General features: G+C 39.5%; 1 protein-coding gene across 2 annotated transcripts in view; it reads right to left on the bottom strand.

Moving 5' to 3' along the window:
• The window catches only part of jmjd1cb (jumonji domain containing 1Cb), a 141,861-nt gene extending 116,324 nt beyond the window's left edge, over nucleotides 1-25,537 (bottom strand). For both annotated transcript variants that reach the window (XM_077625939.1, XM_077625940.1), the window contains exon 1: nucleotides 25,060-25,537. In XM_077625939.1, the coding sequence (XP_077482065.1) occupies nucleotides 25,060-25,215 (156 nt within the window). In that variant the 5' untranslated portion in view covers nucleotides 25,216-25,537. The remainder of the gene's footprint in view (nucleotides 1-25,059) is intronic.
• Between the last annotated feature and the right edge of the window lie 839 nt (nucleotides 25,538-26,376).

Here is a 26,376-nt window from a genome sequence, read left to right as displayed (position 1 = left end):
CATGGCCATGTCTGGTCTACCTTACTATATAAGTATATAAGTATATAAGTATATAAGTATATAAGTATATAAGTATATAAGTATATAAGTATATAAGTATATAAGTATATAAGTATATAAGTATATAAGTATATAAGTATATAAGTATATAAGTATATAAGTATATAAGTATATAAGTATATAAGTATATAAGTATATAAGTATATAAGTATATAAGTATATAAGTATATAAGTATATAAGTATATAAGTATATAAGTATATAAGTATATAAGTATATAAGTATATAAGTATATAAGTATATAAGTATATAAGTATATAAGTATATAAGTATATAAGTATATAAGTATATAAGTATATAAGTATATATGTATATATGTATATATGTATATATGTATATATGTATATATGTATATATGTATATATATATATATATATATATATATATCAGAGCTGCCAACTATTCCGGAATTTCCAGAGTTTATCCGGAAATGTAACGCAAACCCCGGAACTCCGGACAACCTCCCTAAACTCTGAAAATCCCCAAAAATTGTCACTTACATTTTTTTGAAGCAATCATTTCGGATAAGTACCAAATTTCCAAATTAATTGCCTCGAAATTCACACCATCTCTACGGCTTCTGCCATCTTGATTCAACTGCACTGTAAACCGAAAGAATTCGGTAACACGAGTGCATTGTGTATCATTCGAGTTAAGAGTTCTGACGAATGATTCGTCTTGTGTGACTTCAGCATGGCAATCGATTCGGAATCGATTGCATAGGTAGCCTCTATCGTTTTAACATTTTTGTTTTTGGTTGTTCTAAAGGAAGTAGGCATACACAGTACTGGTAAGTCAATATGCCTCCTCGGATTAAGCGCAAAATGGATCACAATTTGGATGAAACTCGGGACACTCGCAGAACTTTATTGCTTTTCATTTGACGAAATATCCCATGTTGACCCGTTGGACCAGCTGAAAAATGTATGTTAATGTTGTGGAAATTTTAATTTGCCAATAAATGATCAACAAATTAAACTTTGTTCACTTTTTATACTTATTTTCATTATGCTGTACTTTTTCAATAGTTTGTAAAAACACAATATTTCAATTGATGTGTAAACATGATAATAACAGTTTGATTTAAATTGTCCTACACTTATTTTTTTTCCATTTTATATCGATTTTGCGTGAATCGCATTCACTCCCGAAATACTCTGGAAATGGGACAAGGGTAGTCCGGAAATGGGGTCGACGGAGGTTGGCAGCTCTGATATATGTATATAATATTTAATGAGAAACAGGTAGCATACCATAGAAAGCGACAGAAAAGTAGTGCAATACAGCAGTCTCTCTCCCTCCCCCTTCCTCTCTCTCCAACTGGCTCACCACTTTAAGTGGGCTGGAAAGTCCAGTATTCCACTGTTTCAAATTCCATATTTCCTGGCTCGTAAAAAGAGCACACGCGCACACACACCGTCTGTTACTGACACATACACAAACACAGTACAGATGTTTCATATATGTACAAATGAAATAGTTCAAAACCACATCATGTCTTCAATTTCAAAATGTATACTAGGTACAACATTCGGAATACGTACTTCTTTCTATACATCTACGGACAGACAGCAAGCAGTCAAGTAACTTTACTTATATACACCCCAAGGGGCTGATCCTTCTGCCATCCAAGGCGGTGTCAGAGCTACTGGGTGCAACTGGGACTAAGTGTTAAAGGCAGGGCCTGGAAAGTTTTATTTTTGTGCTAAAAATGTATTTGTCTCGCCAATGAAATCAATTTTAACTTTGGCTGCAAAAAAAATAATTATTTTTAATTTTGTTTCGCCGAGTAAAAATTGAAACTTGTTGCAATATATTTCAACTCCCGCTATTATATCTTTTGCACGCTTACAAACGAAAATCGGTGTTTGACTCGATAAGTTAAAAAAAAGAAGTTATTTTGCAAATATAAAATGCATGTTTAGCGCTTTTGACTCGTTTACAATCTGAATTTTTGAGGGAAAATTGACATAGTCTGCCTACTAACCATTACATGATTCCCACACCACGTCCAAGAGGTCAGGATTGCAGTCCCAAAGTTCCCATCAGAAATCAAGAAGAAAATTGAGTTTGGGATTTGCGATTGTGGATTGAGATCAATCAATTCACTCATTAAAAAAATAACTATGAGGAACCTTCTGAAGGGGCATTTTATGAAACGATACGGGACACCAACTCACGATCCCGAAAACGGTGATTGGTGTGTAAAAAAAAAGTTGCATTTCCAAGCACTCGGGGGAGATGCTGTGCAAAACAAGTGAAGTCCCGCTGAAAAAACGTTCAACGATATTTGAAGTCAGCAAAATGAACTTAGTGTCCATAAATTGGGTGTGACTGGGCTTCTCCATGCAAAGGTGATGTCTCTTTAGTAGGCTTTGGGCATAGGACATCTCAGACTCTCCAGACGCTTTAGGATCACACGGATTACGAATGCAGGCGTATGCGTGTACTGCACGCACTCGCAGCATTTGACCTTGAACGCATGGAGAAATGCTCGCAATATGCTTCGAAACGTGCAGGTGCGTGTCTTGGGTGTTTTTCTGCGCGCATGCATTGCAAGTGGTCAGCGAGGAGGACATTGAGGAGTTGCTCGAGGGGCTCAGGAGTTGCTCGAGGGGCACAAAAATGAACTTTCAACGTTAGATCTAAATGAACTAGAGTTAATGAGACATTTGGCGATATAGGAAGAATATAACGAGAAGGCGGACGAGGAGGAAGCAGCTAGCATTCCAACAGCAAAAATCAAAGAAATCCTGGAGAATTTCACGAACTTTCTGTCTTCGTCGAAATAACACATCCCAAAAAGTGTACACAAGTTGTGCCCACATTGACGATGTTTGTTTGTTGCATTATAGAAACATTACTAAAAGTCGTCAAAGGCTATCATCTTTGGATAGTTTTTTTTTTAAACGTCCGTCAACCGGCATTGCAGAAGGGCAAGTTAAATACAAACAGGTAAGAAACCGTAAAAAAATGGGTGAAAAATTAAATTCCAAAGAAATCATAAAAAAATGTTTTTGTTGTTGATTAATGTGGTTAATGTTGTTGTTGGAATTCTTAATCTCTGCTCTCCGGTACGACTAGGCAATTTTAAGATCAGAATTGTAAAACAATGTAAATTTGATTTTGGGTAGGCTGGTTGAACATTCTAATTTGCCCTTAGGTATGATTGTGAGCATGAATGGTTGTCCTATGTCCCCTGCGACTGGCTGGCCACCAATTCAGGTTGCCCCCTGCCTGATGCCCGTAATTAGCGGTGATAGGCTCCAGCACCGCCCGCGACACTGGTGAGGATGAGTGATTCAGAAAACTAATTAATTAATGAATTAGGTTAAAACGAAATTGAGGAAAAATCCAGATCACATAGTGATCCTTTACCTCATCATGATACAATAATTGGTAAGAGAAGGAAACACTTGTTAAAAACACACTGTATAGTAACAAACACACGACAAGTTTAAGTGTGCTGGATGCTGTTCATTTCAATCAAATTATATTTATTTACCGTATTTTCACGACTATAAGGCGCACTAAAAAGTCTTAAATTTTCTCCAAAATAGACAGGGCGCCTTATAATGTGGAGCGCTGTGTGTAAGCTCTGAAGCCTGATTGAGAACACTTCTTGCCGACACGCTTCTTATATAGAGAGAAGGCGGATGTGGGTGGGGTCAGACGCTAAAGGCACGCCCCGACAAGGTACCCGTATACAGTGGTACCTCGTCACACGACCGCTCTTAATACAATGTTCTCGTTTTACGACGGAAATTTCGATCGAATAATTCGCCCGTCATGCAATCAAAATTTCGTGATGCGACCAAGCCAGGTGGCCATGGCACTGTCTTTTTTGCATATCTTTCGTGTATAACAATACTACGAGCACCGAATGAGTTCTTCAGACGAGTTGCGACCAGGAAACGCACAACGCGCATGCGCGGGAAAAAGAGGGCTTTCTGGGTAATGAAGTATACTCGTGCACACAACGCCGATAGGCAATGGCACTCTTTCTCAGAATAAAACTTCATTACCCACAATCAATACGTGGGTAAGCTCAGCTGTTGAATTTCCTGTTATTCTTATCTAATACGAGGAGTTTTATACAGTGGTACCTCGACATACGATCTTAATCCGTTCCGGGACTGAGATCGTATGACGAGATTCTCGTAACTCGAGCGGATGTTTCCCATTGAAATGAATGGGAAACAAATTAATTCATTCCAACTCTCTGAAAAAACACCAAAAACAGGATATTGGATTGGAAAAAATGTTTTATTTCTTCTAATTCGCCATCTATTAACAAAGTAACACATAACTAGTGGTTTAATAGTAATAAAATGTGTTTAATCAAACTAAAATTTGGCAGATTTCGCCGACGGGAGACATAGACGTTTGGGGGTGTGGGGGGGGGGACTTATATATCCCACGACAACGCACTCGTAAACGGAACAAACAAATTTAAATTAACTTGGATTAATATATACAGACACTCAAACATATGTTTAATGTAACTTTACACAAAACTGAATTCTAATTTTATTTTAATCTTTTTTTTAACCTTCGTTCTGGCCGGGTTAGTTGTTTGCCACGCCTCCACCCTGACGTTCGCTATCGATGGGCTGTTTGCTGTTGTACTACGTATTCCCTTCAAAATATTCCGAAAATGATGCACACAAATGTCCTCACAATAGGATAACCCACAACCACTTGCCAACGAGAAATAGTCTTGTAGTACATTTTAGCGATCGCTCCGCTGCTCGTGGGGACATCGGGGGCACCGACTCGCAACTCCCTCGTTGTAATGGATCTGGTCGCAACCGCTTTGAACAGCGCCTATGAGAGAGAGTTGCGACCGGAAATATTGCGAGGAGGGAATTGCGGGCCGGTGCCGCTGGATGTTATGAGCAGCGAACGAGAAGTAATATAAAACTCCTCGTATTAGAGAAGAATAACAGGAAATCAACAGCTGAGCTTACCCACGTATTGATTGTGGGTAATGAAGTTTTATTCTGAGAAAGAGTGCCATTGCCTATTGGCGTTGTGTGCACGAGTATACTTCATTACCCAGAAAGCCCTCTTTTTCCCGCGCATGCGCGTTGTGCGTTTCCTGGTCGCAACTCGTCTGAAGAACTCATTCGGTGCTCGTAGTATTGTTACACGAAAGATATGCAAAAAAGAGTGCCATGGCCACCTGGCTTGGTCGCATCACGAAATTTTGATCGCATGACGGGCGAATTATTCGATCGAAATTTCCGTCGTAAGACGAGAATATTGTATTACGAGCGGTTGTGTGACGAGGTACCACTGTATTACTTCTCGTTCGCTACGTTCGTTCGCTTCGTTCGCTACGTTCCATAAGTAAACTCCACACAGGTGGACCGAACTGGATTTGAACCCAGGATCCCAGAGCTGTTAGGCCGACGCGCTAACCACTCATCCCACCAGGCCGCTTAAGCACTCAATATTGAACATTTATTTTTTTTAAATGGCAGTTTAAAACGTTGACTTAAACATTCCAGATATACTAACCACCACAGGGCCAAAAGACAAAAATAACTTATTCAAGTGAGGTACACTCGTTTTTGTTTGGCCATTGCTGTACATTTATGGAATATTTTTTTCTTCTCTCATTCATTTTCTGAACCGCTTTATCCCCACTAGGGTCACGGGAGTGTCCTGGAACCTATCCCATCTGACTTGGGGCCAGAGGCGGGGGACAACACCCGGAATCGGTGGCCAGCCGATCACAGAGCACGGGAAGATGGACAACCATTCATACGCACTCTCATACCTGGGGCCAATTAAGAGTGTGCAATCAGCCTACCGTGCATGTTTCTGGAATGTGGGAGGAAATCTGCAATATCACAGATTCAATTATTTTAACACAACTTTACTAAGTGTAATAGGAATAATCCTCCACTTCTTAAATTATTTTTTGCCTTCTTTTAATTCATAGAATAAATCATAAAATTCCTTCAATTTGTCCCTAAAAAGTCTACTTGCATACCCTTAATTTTCATTGGGCTTATCGATTTTATGATTTAGATCAGGGGTAGGGAACCTGTGGCTCGGGAGCCATATGTGGCTCTTTCCATGGGTGCATATGGCTCTCCACTAACCTGTGATATAAAATATGGAATTCACTGGTGAAATGGCTGAGTCCTAAACCCACTAATAGGAATGTCATGTCATGTTGACACTACCTCTACCACCACTTTAATCATAATTTTGTTTGATGATCTCATCGATACTGATTTATTAGCAACAGCATAACAATGTTAAAAGAATTCAGAGACTTTTTGCACTTTAAAAGTGGTGAAATGACAAAAAAACATGACACATTTTCATGTATTTTTACCTTTCAATTCTGAAAATGGCTCTCAAGAAATAACATTAGAAAATATGAATTGTTTATGGCTCTCTCTGTCAAAAAGGTTCCCGACCCCTGATTTAGATTGTAGATCAAAAACATATTCGAGATTGATCTTGGTGACTAGCAGTGACAAATTTCATCAATCAATAAGTGTGGAAATGCAAATTTACTATAGTTTGAGATATAGTTAACATTTTTTTAAAAACTGAATTAGTCCAGACATGTTGATGATAATAAAACTTAAAGCACTGGTGTAGAGCAAACCTTTTTGCAACTGTTTTAATTAGTAACGATGAGTCAGGAGGTGCACCTGAAGTTAATTATTTTATGACGGCAAGAGAGAGATGTGAGTGAAAGGCAGAGTAAGAACTGAAAATGCGTTCTTAGCTACACTCTTACCTCGATTATTGCGACTTCACTTATCGCACATTTCTTTCTGCTATTAATTATTTATTATATTTTTTTAAGTTCATAAAAATGTGAAAATCCACGCTGAAACTCATAAGCGGAAGCCACTCTTGCTACTAGGACTCAGCACTTTAGAAAAAAAATGGTTATAATAGGGGTGACCCTGCTTCACGATTTTTCGATTACCACGGCCATGTCTGGTCTACATTAACCACAATATACGAGGGATTACTGTATTTGTATCAAGAATTGGCGTGTTTATTTGTGGTTGGTATTCCAGCAGAGGCATGTCAAATACCAAGTTTACTCATGTTTTGAGCAACATGAGCTTCTGGGGGCCAGTGTCCAAAGTATGTTTCGGCATTCCAAGCACTTTTATCCCCTAAAGTACAAAGCATTTATTTTTTTAGAAAGGGTTTTACGACCATTAATTCAATAATTATTGTGGCATAAATTAACAATTTCTATAACATTTAAGTTTTTTACTGACACCAATGATTTATATTCAGGGATGAACCTGATATCATTAGATGTAAAACATATTTGAATTTATGTTAAAAAAAAATAACTATAGGTAGTCAGTGTGAAGACATGTCTTGACAACACTGTTATGGGAATTAAGCCAGAGTAATGAACTTGGTGGTATATAAGGAGAAAAAAATGGAATTTTTCCAGTGCGTATTGGCAGGCATCAGCAAGTGACAGTACTGCAAGACACCGGCCTTGAGAAAATAAACACGCCACCATTTTAATAACCATGGTAAAATTAGGATGAAATCAACAGTATCCCAGTTGAGAAGTTGCAGCGGTCAAAGAGGAATCTGAACAGCAGATTTTAAGAATGCATTAATTTAACAATATGCTATCTGAAAGACTGGATGAAAGTTTACATTTACTATGGACAAAATGTTTCTTCCATTACTATTGGTTTAATTGGATTGTTAAAAAGTTCCCGTTTTTTGTTACCCTGTATATGTCGCCAATGTAAATTTTACTCAGTCATAGTAAACTCAAGGTTCTATGCGACAAAGGTGGTTGGTAAACAAATAGCCTCACGCAAAAACTTTGAAGACGAATGATTGTTTTTAATACAGGGCATTTGGCCGTTTGCCAAATCAACACGTGGAGTCACGGGCCAGTGTATTTCTAGTCTTAGTCCCATGAGAGTGTGTCTCATGAAAGTCCCACGGCATAAAACATAATTTAAAAAAATGTGCATCACAAATGTGGCTCCTTTACTAGATGTATTTGGGTCCAGAACTGCTGGAGAGCGGTAAACTACAGAGAACTGGTTTCAATTGTTTTTAGTGTTGTTTTGAAGGCCGATGACCAAATTGTTAGGGAGTAGGTCATATGTGATATGATTATTGTGTCAAAATATAATTTTGCTGATTTAGGTGTTAGATTGTTTCTAGTGAATCTAAAATTGGACAAATTGAATTTAATTTTATTTAGAGTGTTTTTTATCTGTCATTCGATTGGCTAATTGAAAGTCAAGAGTGATTCCTAGGTATTTAAATTCTTGGACAACATTGATTGTTTTTCCTTGGACAAAAATGTTGGGGTCGCTGTTATTTGTTGCTCTTTTCGAGAAGTACATAAGACAGTCTTAGGTATGTTTAAATGTAGTCGAGATTTTTCAAGTTATTGACACCCGTAATTGCATCTGTGAGTTCCTGTGCAGCATGTTTTTGGTCTTTCGCGTGGACATAAAGGATGGCATCATTGGCATACATTTGGCAGGTGACAGTTGAAGGACAGGAACTTGGCAGATCATTTATGTAGAGACTGAACTGGGCCTAGAACTGACCCCTGCGGTACCCTGACTGTTATTCCACAAAGTAGATTTTGTGTTTTGTATCCTGACGCACTGTGATCTTACAGATGTGTGTTTAATTTGTTATCGTAAAAATAATAAATATAAATAAATAATAACATCATAATAATGTGTTTAAACTTCGCCCATTACATGCATATTGGACTAAAATTCTGTTCACACGTTTAATGGTAATCAAAACAGTGAAGAAGTAAAATACAGCCACTCATCGAAGTCTACCGAGCCTTGATGTGTCTGGACGCCACTAAAAGCCATGGTCCGGATGGTATTCACCAGAGGGTCCTCCAGGCACTCGCTCCGACCATAGCACTTCCCCTGGCACATCTCTTCACACTGTCCCTGCAATCAGGTGAAGTCCCCGAAGACTGGAGACGGGCCGTCATCTGCCCTATCTACAAGAAAGGAGACCGAGAGGACCCGTTGAATTACCGACCGGTCTCCCTCACTTCAGTAATCTGCAAAATGTTAGAATCAATTATCAAAACGTCCATGATGGCCCATCTCCAGATCACAGCGGCGATCTCCGATAGTCAGCATGGATTCGTGTCCAACAGATCCTGCCTCACCAACTTGCTGATGATGGAAGAATGGGTCACTCAATTAATGGACGATCGACAAATTGCCGACCTGGTCTTCCTGGACTTCGCCAAGGCGTTTGACTCGGTCAACCATCGCTTGCTACTCCGCAAGTTGGAAGCGTATGCGATTCACCCAGCGGTCGTGAGGTGGATTGATGCGTTTTTGGCTGGCCGCACCTTTCAAGTACAAGTCAATGGCATACTTTCAGAGACTCACAACGCCCCCAGCGGTGTCCCCCAAGGCTCCGTTCTTGGACCACTGCTGTTCGTGGTGTTTGTAAACGACCTGCCAGAGCACATCTCCCAGCGGGTTCTCCTCTTCGCCGATGATGTGAAGCTCGTTGCTCCCCGGAGCGACTACGAGGACCTGCGTAGGTGCCTTCATCATGTGTGGAGTTGGTCGAACCTGTGGGACCTGCGGCTCAATATCACGAAATGCAGTCATCTGGCTATTGGGGCTCCTCCTGATTCACCTCTTGACTTTGAACCGGGACGCCTGGAACTGGAACGAACTCAACGGTGCAAAGATCTGGGCATCATTGTCGACGACACGTTCAAACCAACGGCCCAATGCATCCAAGCAGCCAACAAAGCTCGCGGAGTTCTGTTCCTAATGTTCCGGTCCTTTGCCGTCATCACAGCAGACATCTTCCTTCCGTTGTATGTTTCCCTGGTGAGGCCCATTCTCGAGTATGGGATCCAAGCCGCATCACCGTACCTCGCCAAGGACATCCAGCATCTGGAGCGGGTCCAGAGGCTTGCAACGAGGATGGTCCGCGGCCTCAGGCTATTGTCCTACGAGGAAAGATGCCAGCAACTCAACCTGCCGACCCTTGAGGCTAGGCGTCTGCGAGGGGACCTAATACTGGCCTACAACATCCTCCACGGCATCTACAGCGTGCCCCGCGACCTCTTCTTCACGCCCGCACCTGATCGTGGTCTGAGGGGTCATCCGTGGAAGCTGTACCCTCGCGGGTTCCGGTTGAATCGGCGGAAGGCGGCTTTTTCAGTGCGCATCGCCGGTCCTTGGAACCGGCTTCCGCAGGGTGTGGTCGAGAAGCCGACGGTCGCCCAGTTCAAGCGGGCTCTGGATGACTTCTTGGCCGTGAACCAGTGACTACACCGCGTTTGTTGCACATTTCTTGTGTCTTGTTACATGGCCCTTAGCCTAGTGCTTTTTTTATTGCCAAATAAATTGAATTGAATTGAATTGAATTGTGGTGCATTAACATTCCTAACTTCAAGCTAATTGTGAAATGCAGGGTGCTAACCAAACATTCAGTAAATGTAGGTAACTGTTATGAGTCTCGCGTTGATGAAGCGGGGTTGGAGACAAACGCAGGTCATCAAGCGGGCACCGGCGAGTGCGGGTGAACTAACATAAAATTCAATGGCAAGGTGCTTCATAAAATAAAGCGTTAAGTACAAAAAACTGGGAAAAAAGTAACAATAGAACAAAACTAATTTCTCATCTCATTTTCTGAACCGCATTATGCTCATTATAGTCGCGGGGTGTGATGGAGCCTATCCCAGCTGTCTCTGGGCCAGAGGCAGGGGACACCCTGTATCGGTGACCAGCCGATCCCAGGATACAAGGAGACAGGCAACCATGCACACTCACACCCATACCCATAGCTAGGGTCAATTTAGAGTGTGCAATCAGCCTACAATGCATGTTTTTTGGAATGTGGGAGGAAACCAGAGTACCCAAAGGAAACCCACGCAGGCCTGGGGATAACATGCAAACTCCACACAGGTTGACCGACCTGGAATTGAACCCAGGACCCCACAGCTGTGAGGCCGATGCACTAACCACTCATCCCACCGGGGCGCCCATGACACTAACTTAATGGGGGAAAACATAAAAATAAACATAAAACCCCCAAAAACATGACACTGGGGGGAGACATCTGCGTACAGAAGTTGCATTATCCACAATAACAAAGCGCGTCGTGCGTCAGCTGGTCGGGATGGCTTTTGTTGGGGGCATTAGAGTTCTAGATTTTCATTAAAAATCAGAAGAAGAAAATTTGGAACAAACCGATTTGTTTGTAGCCTGGGACATTCAAAACCGAGGCTCCACTAGTTTCTGTGTTATATTCAATAATGGCCGTTTATTGCAATGAATGGGTGGTTTAGAATATACTGTCACATTAGTGGTTAAATTAGTTTTATTTCAAATAAGCAGGGGGGGCCGGCGAAGCTTGTTTAGAACCAAAACACAATTGTTGCGCTATTAAAAAAAATTCTCTTTTGAAAAAATTTTTTTAACAAATAAAAGATTGAGTTTACACACAGAGAAGGTGAAGAAATTCAATCACTCGTCTATTAGAATCCGACAGCCGTTTCTGGCCACCATTAAAATTTTCAGCTCTCTAAGAATCTTAACATACACACACTCTCCATTTATTAATTATTAATTTATTACTGTTATTAGCACCAAATATCTTCAATAGCTCCTAAGCAATTTGACGCATTGGCACCAAATTTACAGAAAAGATAGGTAATTACCTTCTGTTTAATGAACACCTTTTGTTTTTTCAATAACAAGAGAGCGGCATACATCAATTCTACTTTCAGCTGTAACAAATAAAAGTTGAGTTTACACGCTTAGAGAAGGTGAAGAAATTCAATCACACGTCTATTAGGATCTGACAGCAGTTTCTGGCCACCATAAATTTCAACTCTACGTTGCACGGTTTGACAAACGTAGCGAGAGAATCTTAATAAACACACACACTAGCGTTTTCTTCCTGATCGTGGCAGTGACAAAACAGTGCCATGCACTTTATACTTACAAACAATTGTTTGCACTGTTGCTCTTGGGACCTGCAGCTGCTTTGAAATGGCTCCAAGTGACTTTCCTGACTTGTTCTCAGAGAAGTCACCAGCTGTAGTCACTCATAATCACTCACAAGAAGTTAAGAGGCCATGCTATGAAGCTCAATTCACTGACACGACTTTCTAAGTCACCAAAATTGCTAATTCGTGTTGTTGTATGTATATTTTTGACCCAGCAGATTTGATCACTTTTTTTCTGTTCACCCATAATAAAGTCATAAAAGAACCAACTTCATGAATGTTTTTTGTGAATAAGAAGTATCTGTTCCAATCACTCGATCAGAGAAAAATCTGAGTTGTAGAAATAACTGGAAACTCAAGGGAGCCATGACATTATGTTCTTCTTCAGTGTATGTAAACTTTTGACCACAACTGTACCTACAGTGACATGCTCTGGATTCCTAACGTTTGCACGGGGTGCTGAGAGTAAGCCTGTCGCGATAGGCAATAAGTCAATTTATCAAACGATAAATTAAATTGGGGTCAGTAATTTTAACGGCTGCTATTTTTTGTTATGTGCTTGTGTGCCTGAACTCTTGGCACACATGCGTGTTTAAACTGTACAGTTCTGTTCAAAGATCTTTATTTGTCATTAAAACACTGCACTGCACTAATACTCAGACATACAATAATAAAAACTAAATACAATAATAAAAACTAAATACAAAAAAAAAAACTAGATTACACATTGTGAAGTGTTAATCTTGCTACATTGAAGCTAATGGTGAATAACAATGTACAAACCACATTAACTTGGTATGAAATAATTGTAGTCTTTAAAACACAAACACTGACACTTCAAATATGAAAGCTCGCTTGTTGAGGGCATTTATAAACAATAAAAAAACAGAAAATGTTCTCAAGAAAGTTTCCTAAAATTTCACTTATGCGCTCAGAAAACCAGAGCATAACAGAGCAAATGAGAGTATGAAAAAGGGAGATGCCAAATTTGACACAGGCGCCAAAAATATCAATAAGGACGATTATCTCTGCCATAATCATGCTAATGACAGCCCTGATATTTTCATGACTGTGATCCAAGACAAAATGTCTGCATTTCCAAGAAAAATTAAAGCAAAACCATCAAAAAAGAATCACCTCCCATGGTTAAATGAAGCCATACAGGCATTAATGAAAAAAATGAGACCATGCTCTCAATATATCACCTAAAACAAAAAGGGTTCATGACAGACGGACATTTACTTCTCTAACAAATAAAATAACAAAAGAAATGCAACCTGCAAAATTAAATTTCTTCATACACACACCATATTTTCACACCTATCGGGCGCACTTAAAAGTCTTAAATTTTCTCCGAAATGGTCGATGCGCCCAATCGGTCGGTGCTTCTTGTCTGTCCACTAAATTACATTTTTGTATGGGCCTAACCGCTTGAGTGACTTGTTTTATTTCTTGCCGGCACGCTACTTATTGCGATCAACCCAGCGGACGTTCACCCTAAAAATAGCCTCCCCACGCGTTCCAAGCATTACGGTAAACCCATTCAAAACATCCCAGGGGAGTGGCAAGGCATTTAACTTCCGTGTGCTTGCAGCGCTTTTAACCCTAAAAAACACACCCAATGTTCAAAGAAACAGCATATTAGAGCTATACAGAGGAAATGCCTGATGTGAATGGCAACACAATGCGGGTGTGAACAATTGGAAAATGGACTGAAGCCATGTATCGAACACAATTTAACAGCTTTGCTAACGGATTGCTAACAGATTGCTAACGGATGGCCAACATACACTAGCAGCTAGCGTAACATACGCTAGCCTAGTGTCATGCTCGCGCCTTATCGGACGAAACGTCCAATGTATTGACAAAAAACAGAAAATATACCCGCAAATGATACTGCGCCCTATCACACGGTGCATTTTATAGGTGTAAAAATATGGTAATTAGTACTGCGAAAAAGAACACTAAAGAGATCCAAGACAATTAAATATGGTGGAATAATCATGTCCAATTCTCTATGCAATGACACATTGTGGTGTAATCCAGCAGCAAGGGGGTTAAATTGTGTGCAGTGGGTGAACTCAAAGGAACTGGACTTCACGTGACTAAATCACTGTTGCTATGGGAGAGAGGCCAGTCAGAGCAGAAAGAACTCTCTCACGTTCCAATTTTCTGTCTCGTTTACTCTCCTTGCTGCACTGTAATCCTTAAAGGGGGCTAGTAATGATGATGACAGTAATCCCTCGAATATCGCAGATAATGTAGACAACACATGGCTGCGACAATAGAAAAACCGCAAAGTAGGATCACCTCTATTATTAATACAGTAATACCTTGAAATACGAGTGCCTCAACGTATGATAAATTTGAGATACGAGGAACATTTCGAACAAATATTTGCCTTGAGATACGGGCATACGAGACAGCCTGGTGGCCGAATCCACGAGAGGATGCTTATGATAACAGTGCATTGTCTTTCTCGCCGCATCTCTTTGGCGTAAAGATATCTACAAGCACCGGCCATAGAGGTTGCATTTTTTGCATTAATCAGTGAAAAATTAAGGGGGAAAACAATGGGTCCAATCCTGGTCAGAGCAAATAAGGGCTAACCATTTCCAAGCTGTGCAGTGACATTCATTACGAGATGGAGAATCTTTGTTTAATATGGTTAAAAGATAAACAGTTAGCGGGAGATGGGGTGACTGAGTCGACAATCTGCGAAAAAGCCAGCAAAATCTCCATGGAGTTAAAAGCAAAGCAAGCATATGAAAAAGACACCAGCAAAACCCTTATAAGCAAGTAGTGGCTTGTTCGATAATTTTAGAAAACTAACTGGACCTAACAAACACTCGATTCTGAGGCATGGAGAAGCAGGAAGTTCCGCCTCAAAAGCCACGGTGGAATACATTAACATCTTTGCCTCGGTTATAGCACAAAAAGGTTTAAATTTAGCATAACATAAGATAAAAAAAATATTTTTAGTGTGTATAGTAATCTAATTTCATTTAAGTTAAATTTCAAGTTTATGTTATGTTACAATCATGTCCGTCAAGTCTGAAGATCGTAACCACTAGATACTTTCTGAGTAGGTGGTGAATCAGAATCAATAAAAAGATATTTTTCCATTATAATATCCTGTAACTGTTGTTATTTGCATTTCAAATGTCTGCTGTCATAGACCATCTGTGCAAAATTCTCAAGCACTGCGTGCATTATTACAAATTCATCAAGATATTTAGGCAATTTCTTTCTACATCAGTGTTTCCCAAACTTTTTTTGAGCTGCGGCACACTTTATGCATTGAAAAAATCTCAAGGCACACTACTAGCTGAAAATCTTCTAATTTAAAACTATGTTCCCTAAATTAACATGGTAAAGTCGTTCTCATAAAAGTTTTTCTAACAGGAATTAAATAATCCCCCCAAATTATTCCAAAATCATTTTTTTTCACACAGATCTAACATCATCAAAGTTGATGTCCGCAGACCCCGAACCGCTTTCAGTTCGACTAATGTTAAAATAATTAATGCAACGTTTTAACCTTGTTTTAATTGTTTATTTTTTCTCCGTGGACCGTCAGGGCCTGCAAGGCCTTCTCTGCTGGCCTAAAAATATCGGAATCACAGACTGATGTTAATTATATTTTGTAAATGAATAATTATCAAATAATTCCAAATTGTCTGTCAGCTTCTTTTCATTGGTTTTCCCCTGGTTGCGCTGCTTCCAGATGTGTGTTTTCATATTTAGGCATTTAACCAATCACATTTCAGCCATTATTTGGATTGGATAACTTTATTCATCCCGTATTCGGGAAATTTCGTAATCACAGTAGCAAGAGGGTGAGGATGCAGACATTCTGCCAAGGTCAGAAATCTACCTGGAGGCCTTCACAATCAGTTCTGCAGGCCCTGTAGCATAAAATAAGCGTTGATAAAACTGTTGCTTCAACCAATCAGATTTCGAGTTTGCGACACCAAGGCCTTCTCGCAGGCGTAGGGAAACGTCATCGCTTTCACAAACAATGATCGGCTAGTGATAGTCTACTAGCCAGAGCTAGCAAACTGTACCTGTAGTGAGCTGCACAAGCAAATATATTGTTGTGTTGATTTAATAGCGGTTTTGTCAACCCACAATGGCTGAAGGAGAAGAAATGGATTTGGTTGCAAATTTAATGTCAAAGTCATTTTCAAGAAAGACTTTTTTTTTAAAAGCTGCACATAAGAAATGTCGGACAACTCCGAAGCTACAGTGGAGAGTGGAGCTACAGCTCAGCCAGCAAGTGCGCAGAGAAACGGAGCTCCACAAAGAAAATCTAAAGAAAAACAGAAATCTTAAAAAGAGTGATAGACTGTGTGATTTTTTTGGGCAAGCAGGAACTTTATTTCGGGGAAACGATGAAAGCGCTGGATCCAAAAATAAAGGAAAGTATGTGGAGCTTCTTTCTCTCATTGCTGAGAGAAACGCGGATTTACATTACCACCTGTCCACTAATAAAGTGTTTAGTGGGATGTCGGGCAAAATACAAAATGACCTGATCACTGCTATTGCTGAAGTGATGGGGGAAGAGATCAGAAGGGAAGTTAATAAATTACTGTGTGATGTTAACTAACGTATGTCAACTGTTTCACATGTGTTACTACTGCATTAGCTGCTAATTTAAGTTGCTTATTTATGTTTGCAGTGAATGTATCTGTATGTATATCATTGAAGACCTGTTGATTAGTGTTTTCAGTTCTGTTTCACTCTGGTAAGTGTGATGTCTCAATTGCTCATTTAAAGCAACAAATCACACAATGACACCTTTAATCATCTTTCAGAGTTTAGCTCATTGTGTTAGCTTAGAATAAGCACAATGTTTTACAGTAGACAGAAGATAGCAGCCTTTTTATTCTATGTTATGTACGCTGAACTCCACAGACCGAGTCTAAAAACAGAAGTTGTGATGGACCTGAAAATACAAAACATACAGTATATTTGTGCATAAAATTGAAAACATTCCATGTAAGGTCCTACCAATCAAAAGTTGCAAAAACACTTTTTGCCCATTCCTACCATTGATCCAACTCCCAAATCACTTTAAATATACACAAGATTTGCAACGCGTGTTTCACCTACATTATACTTATGGTCCCATGTGTTTGTTCTCTAAACGAAGATGTTATTCACTAGCCATGCTCAAGTTCAGCATAGCCATGGCTTGTTTTCTACAACACTGAACTACAACACCATGCATGGATGCTGTATGTGAAAGGTTCTCTAGTCAGTCCTAGTCATTTTCTGATGATTAGCCACAGAGGAAATATCATGCCACGAAAGCAAATTAGAGGTGGAGCCACTATACACACGCAAACAAACAATGGAGACTGTGACTAGAAAACAAAGGATCCTCCAGGCAATGGTACAGACAATCTTCTCTTTCCTTTCACTGTCAAACAAGACGATTACAGCAGTTATACAATATGGCAGGTTTGCATGTGGGTGAATGTTTTACTTTGATGTATTTGTCAATTTGTTGAAATTATAAATATTTGAAAATTTACCTTGCCTCTATAATTATCTATCATTATAGATTATATTGGTAAAGAACAATTCAACCCATAGTAATTTAAAGTGCTTTAGGTTACATAGAAAACAACTAGACTTAATTAAGAAATTGAAAATGTGTTTTATATTAAAATGTAAAACAAAAATATAATAAAACAATATAAAACAAAATGTAAGAAAAACAATTGAAACGGGAAATCAAAAAATATATATATTACGTTTTACTGTTTGAAAATTATATATTGCAGTTCCCAAACTAGCTTTTGAACTACATTACCAATGGCGAATGGAAACAAATGTTGTGAGGTGAATATTTCCCACACTATCTATTGTGGTGAAAGCCAATGAGCCTGGGTATGATTGTATGAGAGGCAGACAATCATCCGCACCAGGGTTCTACATAAACTTTTTAACCCATCTATCTTACCTGCTAGAGGTGGCAATCTACCTGCCATAATTTATAATGTAATACTAAACACAGATATGATGAAATATTTTATGAGTAGACGAAATCCCAAACGGAACATGATTGATGTATAGGTGTGAAATTACGGTACTTGGCTGCCGTGGGCATTCGGCCAGTAGGTTAATGTCGAGCCATGATAATTGAAGAATGGCCCATCTAAATGCTTTGTCCAGAAAATATTGAAATACCGTATTTTCACACCTATAAAACTCACCACTCCCCTGGGATGTTTTGAATGGATTTACCGTAATGCTTGGAATGCGCGGGGAGGCTATTTTTAGGATGAACATCTGCTTGGTTGATTGCAATAAGTAGCGTGCCAGCAAGAAATAAAACCGGTCACTCAAGCGGTCAGGGCCAAACAAACAAAAATATTTAGTGCACAGACAAGGCGCACCGACCGATTGGGCGCATCGACCATTTTTGAGAAAATGTTAGACTTTTAAGTGCGCTCTATAGGTGTGAAAATACGGTAGGTTATTTCAGGTACCGTCAGATATTTCCAGAACACAGCAAATGTTAATGAGTTTACCACTCAAGATGTTTGCCTGAAAATTGTACATTAACACGATTCTTGACAGAGAAGTGCTGTGTGCATAAAAAAATTAATCCAAGAAAAACAGAGCTTCTGTCCAAATTTGGCAATACCGATATACCTGCATTTAGGAGGTAAACAGTGATGGGAGTACTCTAGTCCCAATTGCGAATGCATTTATTTGTTTAATGCTGCAAAATTCTACCGTAGTTTCAGCATGAACATGGACAGTTTAGCGTCGTTCATGAACTACAGTTTCTCTTCTAGAAAACAGTTAGGCTTAAGAGGCAGAAGTTTGAAAGACTAATTTCAATTGTCCCAAATCCCATGAAATTTGAATAAAGTGCATCTGCGTCGTCGTTCTCTATGATGACATCTAATCATACTCTCTCCAAATAGCTTGATACCCTCCTCTGGCTCTGCTTCAATTGGATTTTTTTTTCTATACAGCAGAACGGCTATCCTCTGGATTAGAACGCGTTTCTATTTGTGGCTCCACCCCTTACCGGGAAATTCACTCACGTCGTGCTGGGCTACATCACTCAGAAGACCACTGAAGCTCCTTTGCATGAGCAACTCCACCTCACAACATAAATAATAAATTAGTTTGTACAAGAGAAACTGGGGCCTGCTTGCTCGTGTGAATTGGCCTTAACCCTGCTTACGGATGTGTTACATTACACAAAGCTGTTCATTTTTTATTTTGTTAACTCTTTGTTTTGTACTTTCCAATGTAGCTTTTCATTTCCTATGTTTTCCTACATGGCCTCAAGAACTTTTCGACCCAGTTTTTTTTGTTGGCGCACTAATTGACTTGCCATGTTTCTTGAACACATGAAAACTAAATAAACATACCAATCAGTCAGAAGTTCACGCTCTATGACTATGTGAGAGTGTAGAGCTAGAGAGCATAGGGATATCTTCCCTGAATTCTATTTTCAAGGCACTGTCCCAAAAAAGGCACCATCTGGAAAGTCTGTTTTAAAAGCCCAAACCAATTATTGCTGTATGAATGTACCATGTTTGCCACATCTTCTCCATGATCTAATTTCCTGATTTGTTTCTATGTGGATTGGTTGCCAATTTTAAGCACGACTATTCTCATATTTTTCCATATGTTTGCCATTAACCATGATGGATATGAAGGGCTCTAGAGTAGGACCACTTCAGTCACATGTGCAAGCTAATTTCTCCATGGTGCAGCAAAAAAATGTATGCATGCACCATTGTGAACAACCCTTCAAAGAGCAAAAAGGCTACACATCTCAAAAACCCTCAATTTGCTTCAACAACAGACAACAAGATTATGCTAATGTTCTGGTCCAGATAGAGAAGGCTTGCAACTGCCTCTGATTGGACATGGTTTAGATAATGCTGTCTGTTTTTTTATTATTAATAATATTTTGTTGAACACTTAAGAGATTTCTCACCGTATTTTCTCCCATTTACACCGTATTTGTCGCTCAAAAAAGGGTACAGCTCATATGTGAACAAATTAGACTTGACATGCACGAAACTGCAAGGTAACAAAGAAAAACGCCATAACGGAAGACTATGCGGTCCATACGGTATTTTATTTCAAAATAGAGAAAAGATAATTAGATAAAACGAGAAATAAAATTTATTTTGATGTCTATGAATGAAATTCAAGGAAAAAAACGTATCTTGCATAAAATGTGAAAAAAACTCACTTATTTGTGCCTGCCATTGCTCGCTCAGGGCGCCGCCATCTTAGCATAGTTAAATGTGCTCTGACTGGCCAGATGCGAGTAGCCTTGATACAAGTGTTCGTAGTGTTTACCATGTCAGCACATCCCAACAGTTGTTAAAGCTGATCGAAGGTCTTGGGGTCGATCATTAAAATATCCAGCCTTGATACCTGCATAATGTGTATCTCATGCTATTATTGCACCCAGAGACTTGGTGAAAACTAGACCACTACGGACAGACATACTTCCTGTTTGTACTGCTCACGTGACTACCTTTGTGAATTTGTCTTCGAGCAGGCAACACCCTTTCGGAGTGTGCAATCCAGAAGACGATCCTATCGATTAATACAGGATCTCAAAAATACGTGTGATGATTTTTCTAAAGATTTTCCCTTCAAAGTAACACACTTGTACTCCGTATTAAAACCATGAATATAAGGTGAAAATTGTGAATCAGGTACGGCTTATACGCGGAGGCCGCTAATTAGCGAGAAAAGACGGTATTTCAAATACTTGCGTATTCCGGTCAGCTAGAGAAAAGCAAGTGGCTGCCTTAGGCAGGTCAGATTGAAAGTGTAAATAGCCAGGGATGGTAAAATGAAGACAACAATTGACAGCTTCTTCATAAAATAATATTAGGTTCATTTTAATTCATCCAAAAGTCACAAAAGACGCTCTGACAGAGAACTATAAAGTTCCCAGGTTATGCTCAGCCATAGTCTGAAAACATTATCAATTTATGAACTCGGTAATAAAAGTTGCCAAGTGCGACATGTGACAAATGCACTACCTATGTTTCTCCTTCCCACACTTCCCTTCAACGGTGGGGGTGTGCAAAGAGGTCATCACACAAAAACGAGATTAGCTAGGTTTTTTTCTCCACATAACAGAGGGAATGCATAGAATGTGGGTGCATCCTACTTGTATGCTCGTGCACCTAGCAAAAAAAGTTTAGTGCACTCGTGCAACTTGTATGTAAAGTTAGTTAAGTATGAGTGTGAATAGTTGTCCGTCTACTTGTGCCCTGCGATTGGCTGGCCACCAATTCAGGGTGTCTGTCCCCCGCCTGATGCCTGTAGTTGGTATACATAGGACTCTACATTGCTGTGAACATGAGTGGGCACATAGATGTTTATATTTGCCCTATGATCGATAGCACGGTGTAACACACCTGGGATTTCAGTTTGGAAAGGCTTCATTTGTTGCATTTAGGCTCATTATTGAAAACACATACCAATGTGGACAGAAGTGATAAATGATACATCACCTGGAAGATTAGAGACAAGATAGAACTCTTTGTCTTTACTTTACTTTATGTCTAAAACGTATTTTTCTGTGTCTCTATTCTCACTCTCGACTACATGTCTCAAACCTATTCCACTGAGGGCCGCAGTGGGTCCTGGTCTTTGTTCCAACCGATCCAGTACCGACATTTTAACCAATCAGGTGTCTTCTAAAATAAGTAGCACCTGACTTTAATTAACTGATTACACTTGCAAAAGGTATCCTCTTGTTGAGTTGGAATGAAAACCTGCACCCACTGCGGCCGTTTGAGGAACAGTTTGACACCCCTGCTCTTGACAGTGAATTTCCCGAAAACGGAATGAATAAAGTTATCTAATCTAATCTAATATTATTATAAAAGCAACTAAGGTATAAATAAAATAAAACGGAAATATATCAACTATGTATGTGATGACAAATAATGAAATTAGCATGTTTAAGTTACTTATTAACCTGACGATTGACCATTCAGCGTGCCCATGCTACTGAACTTCAGTGTCCCACAAACAAGCTAGAACTCCCGCTGACACACGACAGCAGACTTCAAAACGCACAAATGCATACCTAACAATATATTACTGGCAAAAAAATTTAAATGGCCACAAAACTTTTTTTTGCTGTTGTCGACAGGTAACAAAAGCCTCAGAGGTGGAACAATCATTTGAGCAACACAGGCAATTAAAAGCATTAATCAACGTGTCAAGGCTGCCACAAGATAATTGTCTCATATGCTCACGCATCAAGTGGATGTAAAGAAAGGGGAAAAAAAAGCAACTATTTCAGGTACACACATGCACATCACGCAAACTAAACCAGTGAGTACAGACACTCCTCAACTTACGAACGCAATTGGTTCCGAGCGATTGTTCATAAGTTGAATTTGTTTGTAAGTTGATTTAGTGCTATATTTTGTATTATAATTTATGTTTAAGGCCTATATAAGTATATTGAAGGTTTATATAAGTGCATTTGTATGTTTAAGGCTTGTATAAGTAACACGCATTGGTTTGTACTGAAAAAAAAAACATTTAATAAAATGGAGAGAATATGTACAGTACTGTAGAGAGAGAGATAGATTTATGTATTAGAAACTGGCCAAAAGAAGCGACCTAATGACGATTGCACAGTTTTCTTCTTTTTTTCATCATAAATGATGCAGTAGCACTGTATGGCATCATTCAATTGATTTGCAAACTTTGTGCAACGTTCAATATTTGGGTCCTGCTGCTCGATCTTTCTGTTTATAAATGGTACTGAATGTGCAACGCTCACCACTTTCTGACGCGCATCAAGCTTCGTTATTATTGCCACTCGTTTCAAATGAAATGGCTTGCCTCTTCATTGCAACTCCCTCAATAGAAGCCTTTAGCTTTTTACCAACCATATTCAATATTGGATGCATGAGATATTTAATGATACAAATGAAAAAGGTTCTTTGCACACTGGAGATACATTCACGCACTTCCGCATTGCAACGAAGAAGGTAGATGCTGGGTGAGCTGAGCTCTCACAGCGCCAGGCGTCGGTATTAGCGGCGGAAAGAAGTACTACTCCGAAAAAGACGCGAAATACAAAATTGGACTTGCGAACATTTTTGGACTTAAACGCAATTTGCAGACATGTTCGTATGTACCGTTGTTCGTAAGTTGAATGTTCGTAAGTAGGGGAGCGTCTGTATATGCAAATCACTGACCTTTTCCCATGGGGATACACCATATACTTTGACTTAGCAATACATAGACTAGAACACTGCATATAACATACAGCAATGACAGTTATATGATAATTTTCTGGCACTGTTGCATCCAAATAACATACGCAATGACGTTGTCAACATAAGGTAAGAACAGACATGCAAGTATGTTGGTCTAGTCCAGGGGTGGCGAACAAGTTAGACACAAAGAGCCAAAATTTGAAACTGTTAAACTCAAAGAGCCAGAACTTGAGTCAGAAGCAGCATTAAAAAAATCCAATCTCAGATTTATTTGTAAACATTTTTTTTTTGTTTTCAGAGAGAACAAAAATAAGAGAAACATGAAACAAGGCAAAGAGCCACAGTATATACAAAATGTGATAAAACGTAAAGAGCCACATGTGGCTCAAGAGCCACCTGTTCGCCACCCCTGGCCTAGTCAATCTTATTCACGCCTAATTTGGCTAATATAACTATAGAAATTAGAAACCAGAATAACTCCAACATAATGTTAAATGAAAAAGCCATGGAGGAACAACTTGCAATCAAAGCAAAACATTATATTCACATCACTAAAACTCAGACAGGACATTGAAAGATAACAACTAAACCCTTGCTAATGACAATATATTTTCCTCGGCATATGCCTGCATCAAGCACATTACAATAATCATTTGCAAATGCACAGACAACCGCATGTACAAGAACATAAAAATAAACATAAATTTGGCCAAAGCACTGTATACATAAGCACTGTTTATAGATCAGAACAAAAAGAAAGAAAATAAACACGTAGTACCCTTTGTGGATTAGGCAGTAGAGGGCTTGGTTGGGCAAATAATTTTAGACTTTTACTAACAATACATTGGTGCTGGGTATTGCCTGTTAAAATATCTTATTTTAGAGGTACACCATTTTATAGCCAAAATTTCCCGTTTCAATGAATAATCATACATGATGTATACTACAAACACTCATAGAAAATTTCATCGCCCATTGTTCGGCCGCCAGCGAGACAGTTTTAAGACAATGAGTCTAGCTAGGCATTCCTATGGACCCTTGTAAATCAAGGGAATTTTTTCGTCCCTCGAAAAAAACAGTTTAAACGTAAGGTCTCATCAAACCTTCACGTTTATATACTGCACATTGCATGTACAAATAAAAAATAGAGCAAGGATTCAGTAATGTCTGATTCGAAAAAGCTCACCTTACTACACCAGTCAGCTGATTTGTAGCATAAAGGAGATTAAAGCGTTCAGCTGCTTGGTAGTCAAATTCCTTAACACCCTTTGCAATTGGAGCTGCTAACTAAAATTAATAAATACAGCGTACATTTCAAGTGTTTTTGTTTGTTTGTATAGTACTTCATCTTGTTTACCTCTAAATATAATGCAGGTAGATTTAAATTAATGAATGACAGTTTTTGGACGTCATGCATTTACTTTTAATGTACATACACATACAGTACACAGATGTATGCGTTGTTGTTTTAATACTCATAACGTAGTAATTCTGTCTGGACTATCGTTTATTTAAATTTATGAAAGGTAAAGTTCCACATCACACACCACTAAAATTACAATGCTTTAACTACCAAACGATTTATAGCCTTTGCAAAGATTTTTAATACATTGAGGAGTAGCGCGCGCACCAACAAAAATAATGTCCGCCTTACTGCATTGCCTGGCTGGCCAACCAACAACCACAGACATTTCTCCCTATGCCTTAGCATGTAACAGTCAAGCAAGCGGGTAGACCAAGTCGGCGTTTTCCTTACCGTCAGGTCGGGATTGTCACTATCTCGATGGTTCACTGCTCGTACGACACCGGACCTCCACGGCCATCGAGCTATGTCCCCGATTTCTGGCAGCTGGTCTCCGCTAACACAGAGGAACCTCTTCCCGACTAGCTCCGGCCGAGCCTCGAATGCCATGGCCCTTCGCTAGCCGAAAACCCTCCCTTGGAAAAAACTTCCCAACTATGACGCCCTTGCAGATCGGCCTCTTACGACATTAAAACGGTCTGAAGGACGCCAACGATAGAATGAACATTTAAAAAATAAAATTAAAACGAACGCAATTCGTTGCTAAATGGGTAAACAACCCGTGGGATTTAAATCTAGTAGTATCCACCAGCTCGAACGTCAGTCCTTTTTCTCCTTGCTTGAAAAATAAACCGTGGAACATTGAACCGCATTACAACTACATTTTAGACTAGTGTTTCTCCGCATGACCCGAGAGCACTCAATAGTATCTATCCGCACACAGACCGCAGCACGATGGTGTCCCTCCGCTCAAATCCGTGCTATTTCCCCCGAAACCTCGAGTGGCTTGTTATCAATGTTCCCACGTTTTTATTCTACTGTAATAGAACAATCGTAATCGCTCGCGCAGTGCATACACTGTAAAAGATATAAGAAGACTATTTTTTCTTTGTGCTGAGAAACAACATTCAACAAACCGATTAGGTGACAAGCCACAAAATATTGATGTGTCTGTGTTAATATAATATACAGTGTATACATTAGTGTGTGCAATGTTTAATACTAAGAAAAAAATATGCAATCTCTCTTTTTATGGCGGCTTTATTGTAAGAGTAATGGAAAAAAATATTTTAGCGTCACTGATGGATGCAAACAGGATGCTTCGATTGGAGCATCCACGGGCGCAAGGGCTCATCAGTACTGCGGCGACAACACGACTGGACAAGGCTCCCGGCCAAAATGAATGCGGCTCTTTGCTTCTTATCATATTTTGTATACTTTGCCTCGTTTTTTTGTTTCTTTTATTTTTAATCTCTCTCAAAACCCACTCAGATTCATCAGGACCCATTAAAAACAAATAATAAATTATATATTAAAAATAATTTGGCATTAAGCGAATGGTTAGCGCGTCGGCCTCACAGTGGGGGACCTGAGTTCAAATCCAGGTCGGTCCATCTGCGCGGAGTTTGCATGTTCTCCCCGGGACTGAGTGGGTCCGATTTCCTCCCACATTCCAAAGACATGCATGGTAGGCTGATTGGACACTCTTAATTGCCCCTAGGTATGTGTCAGTGTGAATGGTTGTTTGTCTCCTAGTGCCCTGTGATTGGC

The sequence above is a fragment of the Stigmatopora argus genome, chromosome 18 (assembly GCF_051989625.1).
Source record: "Stigmatopora argus isolate UIUO_Sarg chromosome 18, RoL_Sarg_1.0, whole genome shotgun sequence".
Classification (NCBI taxonomy): Eukaryota; Metazoa; Chordata; class Actinopteri; order Syngnathiformes; family Syngnathidae; genus Stigmatopora; species Stigmatopora argus.
The sequence above is the reverse complement of the archived record's forward strand: the minus strand, read 5'-3'. Positions and strand labels throughout refer to the sequence as shown.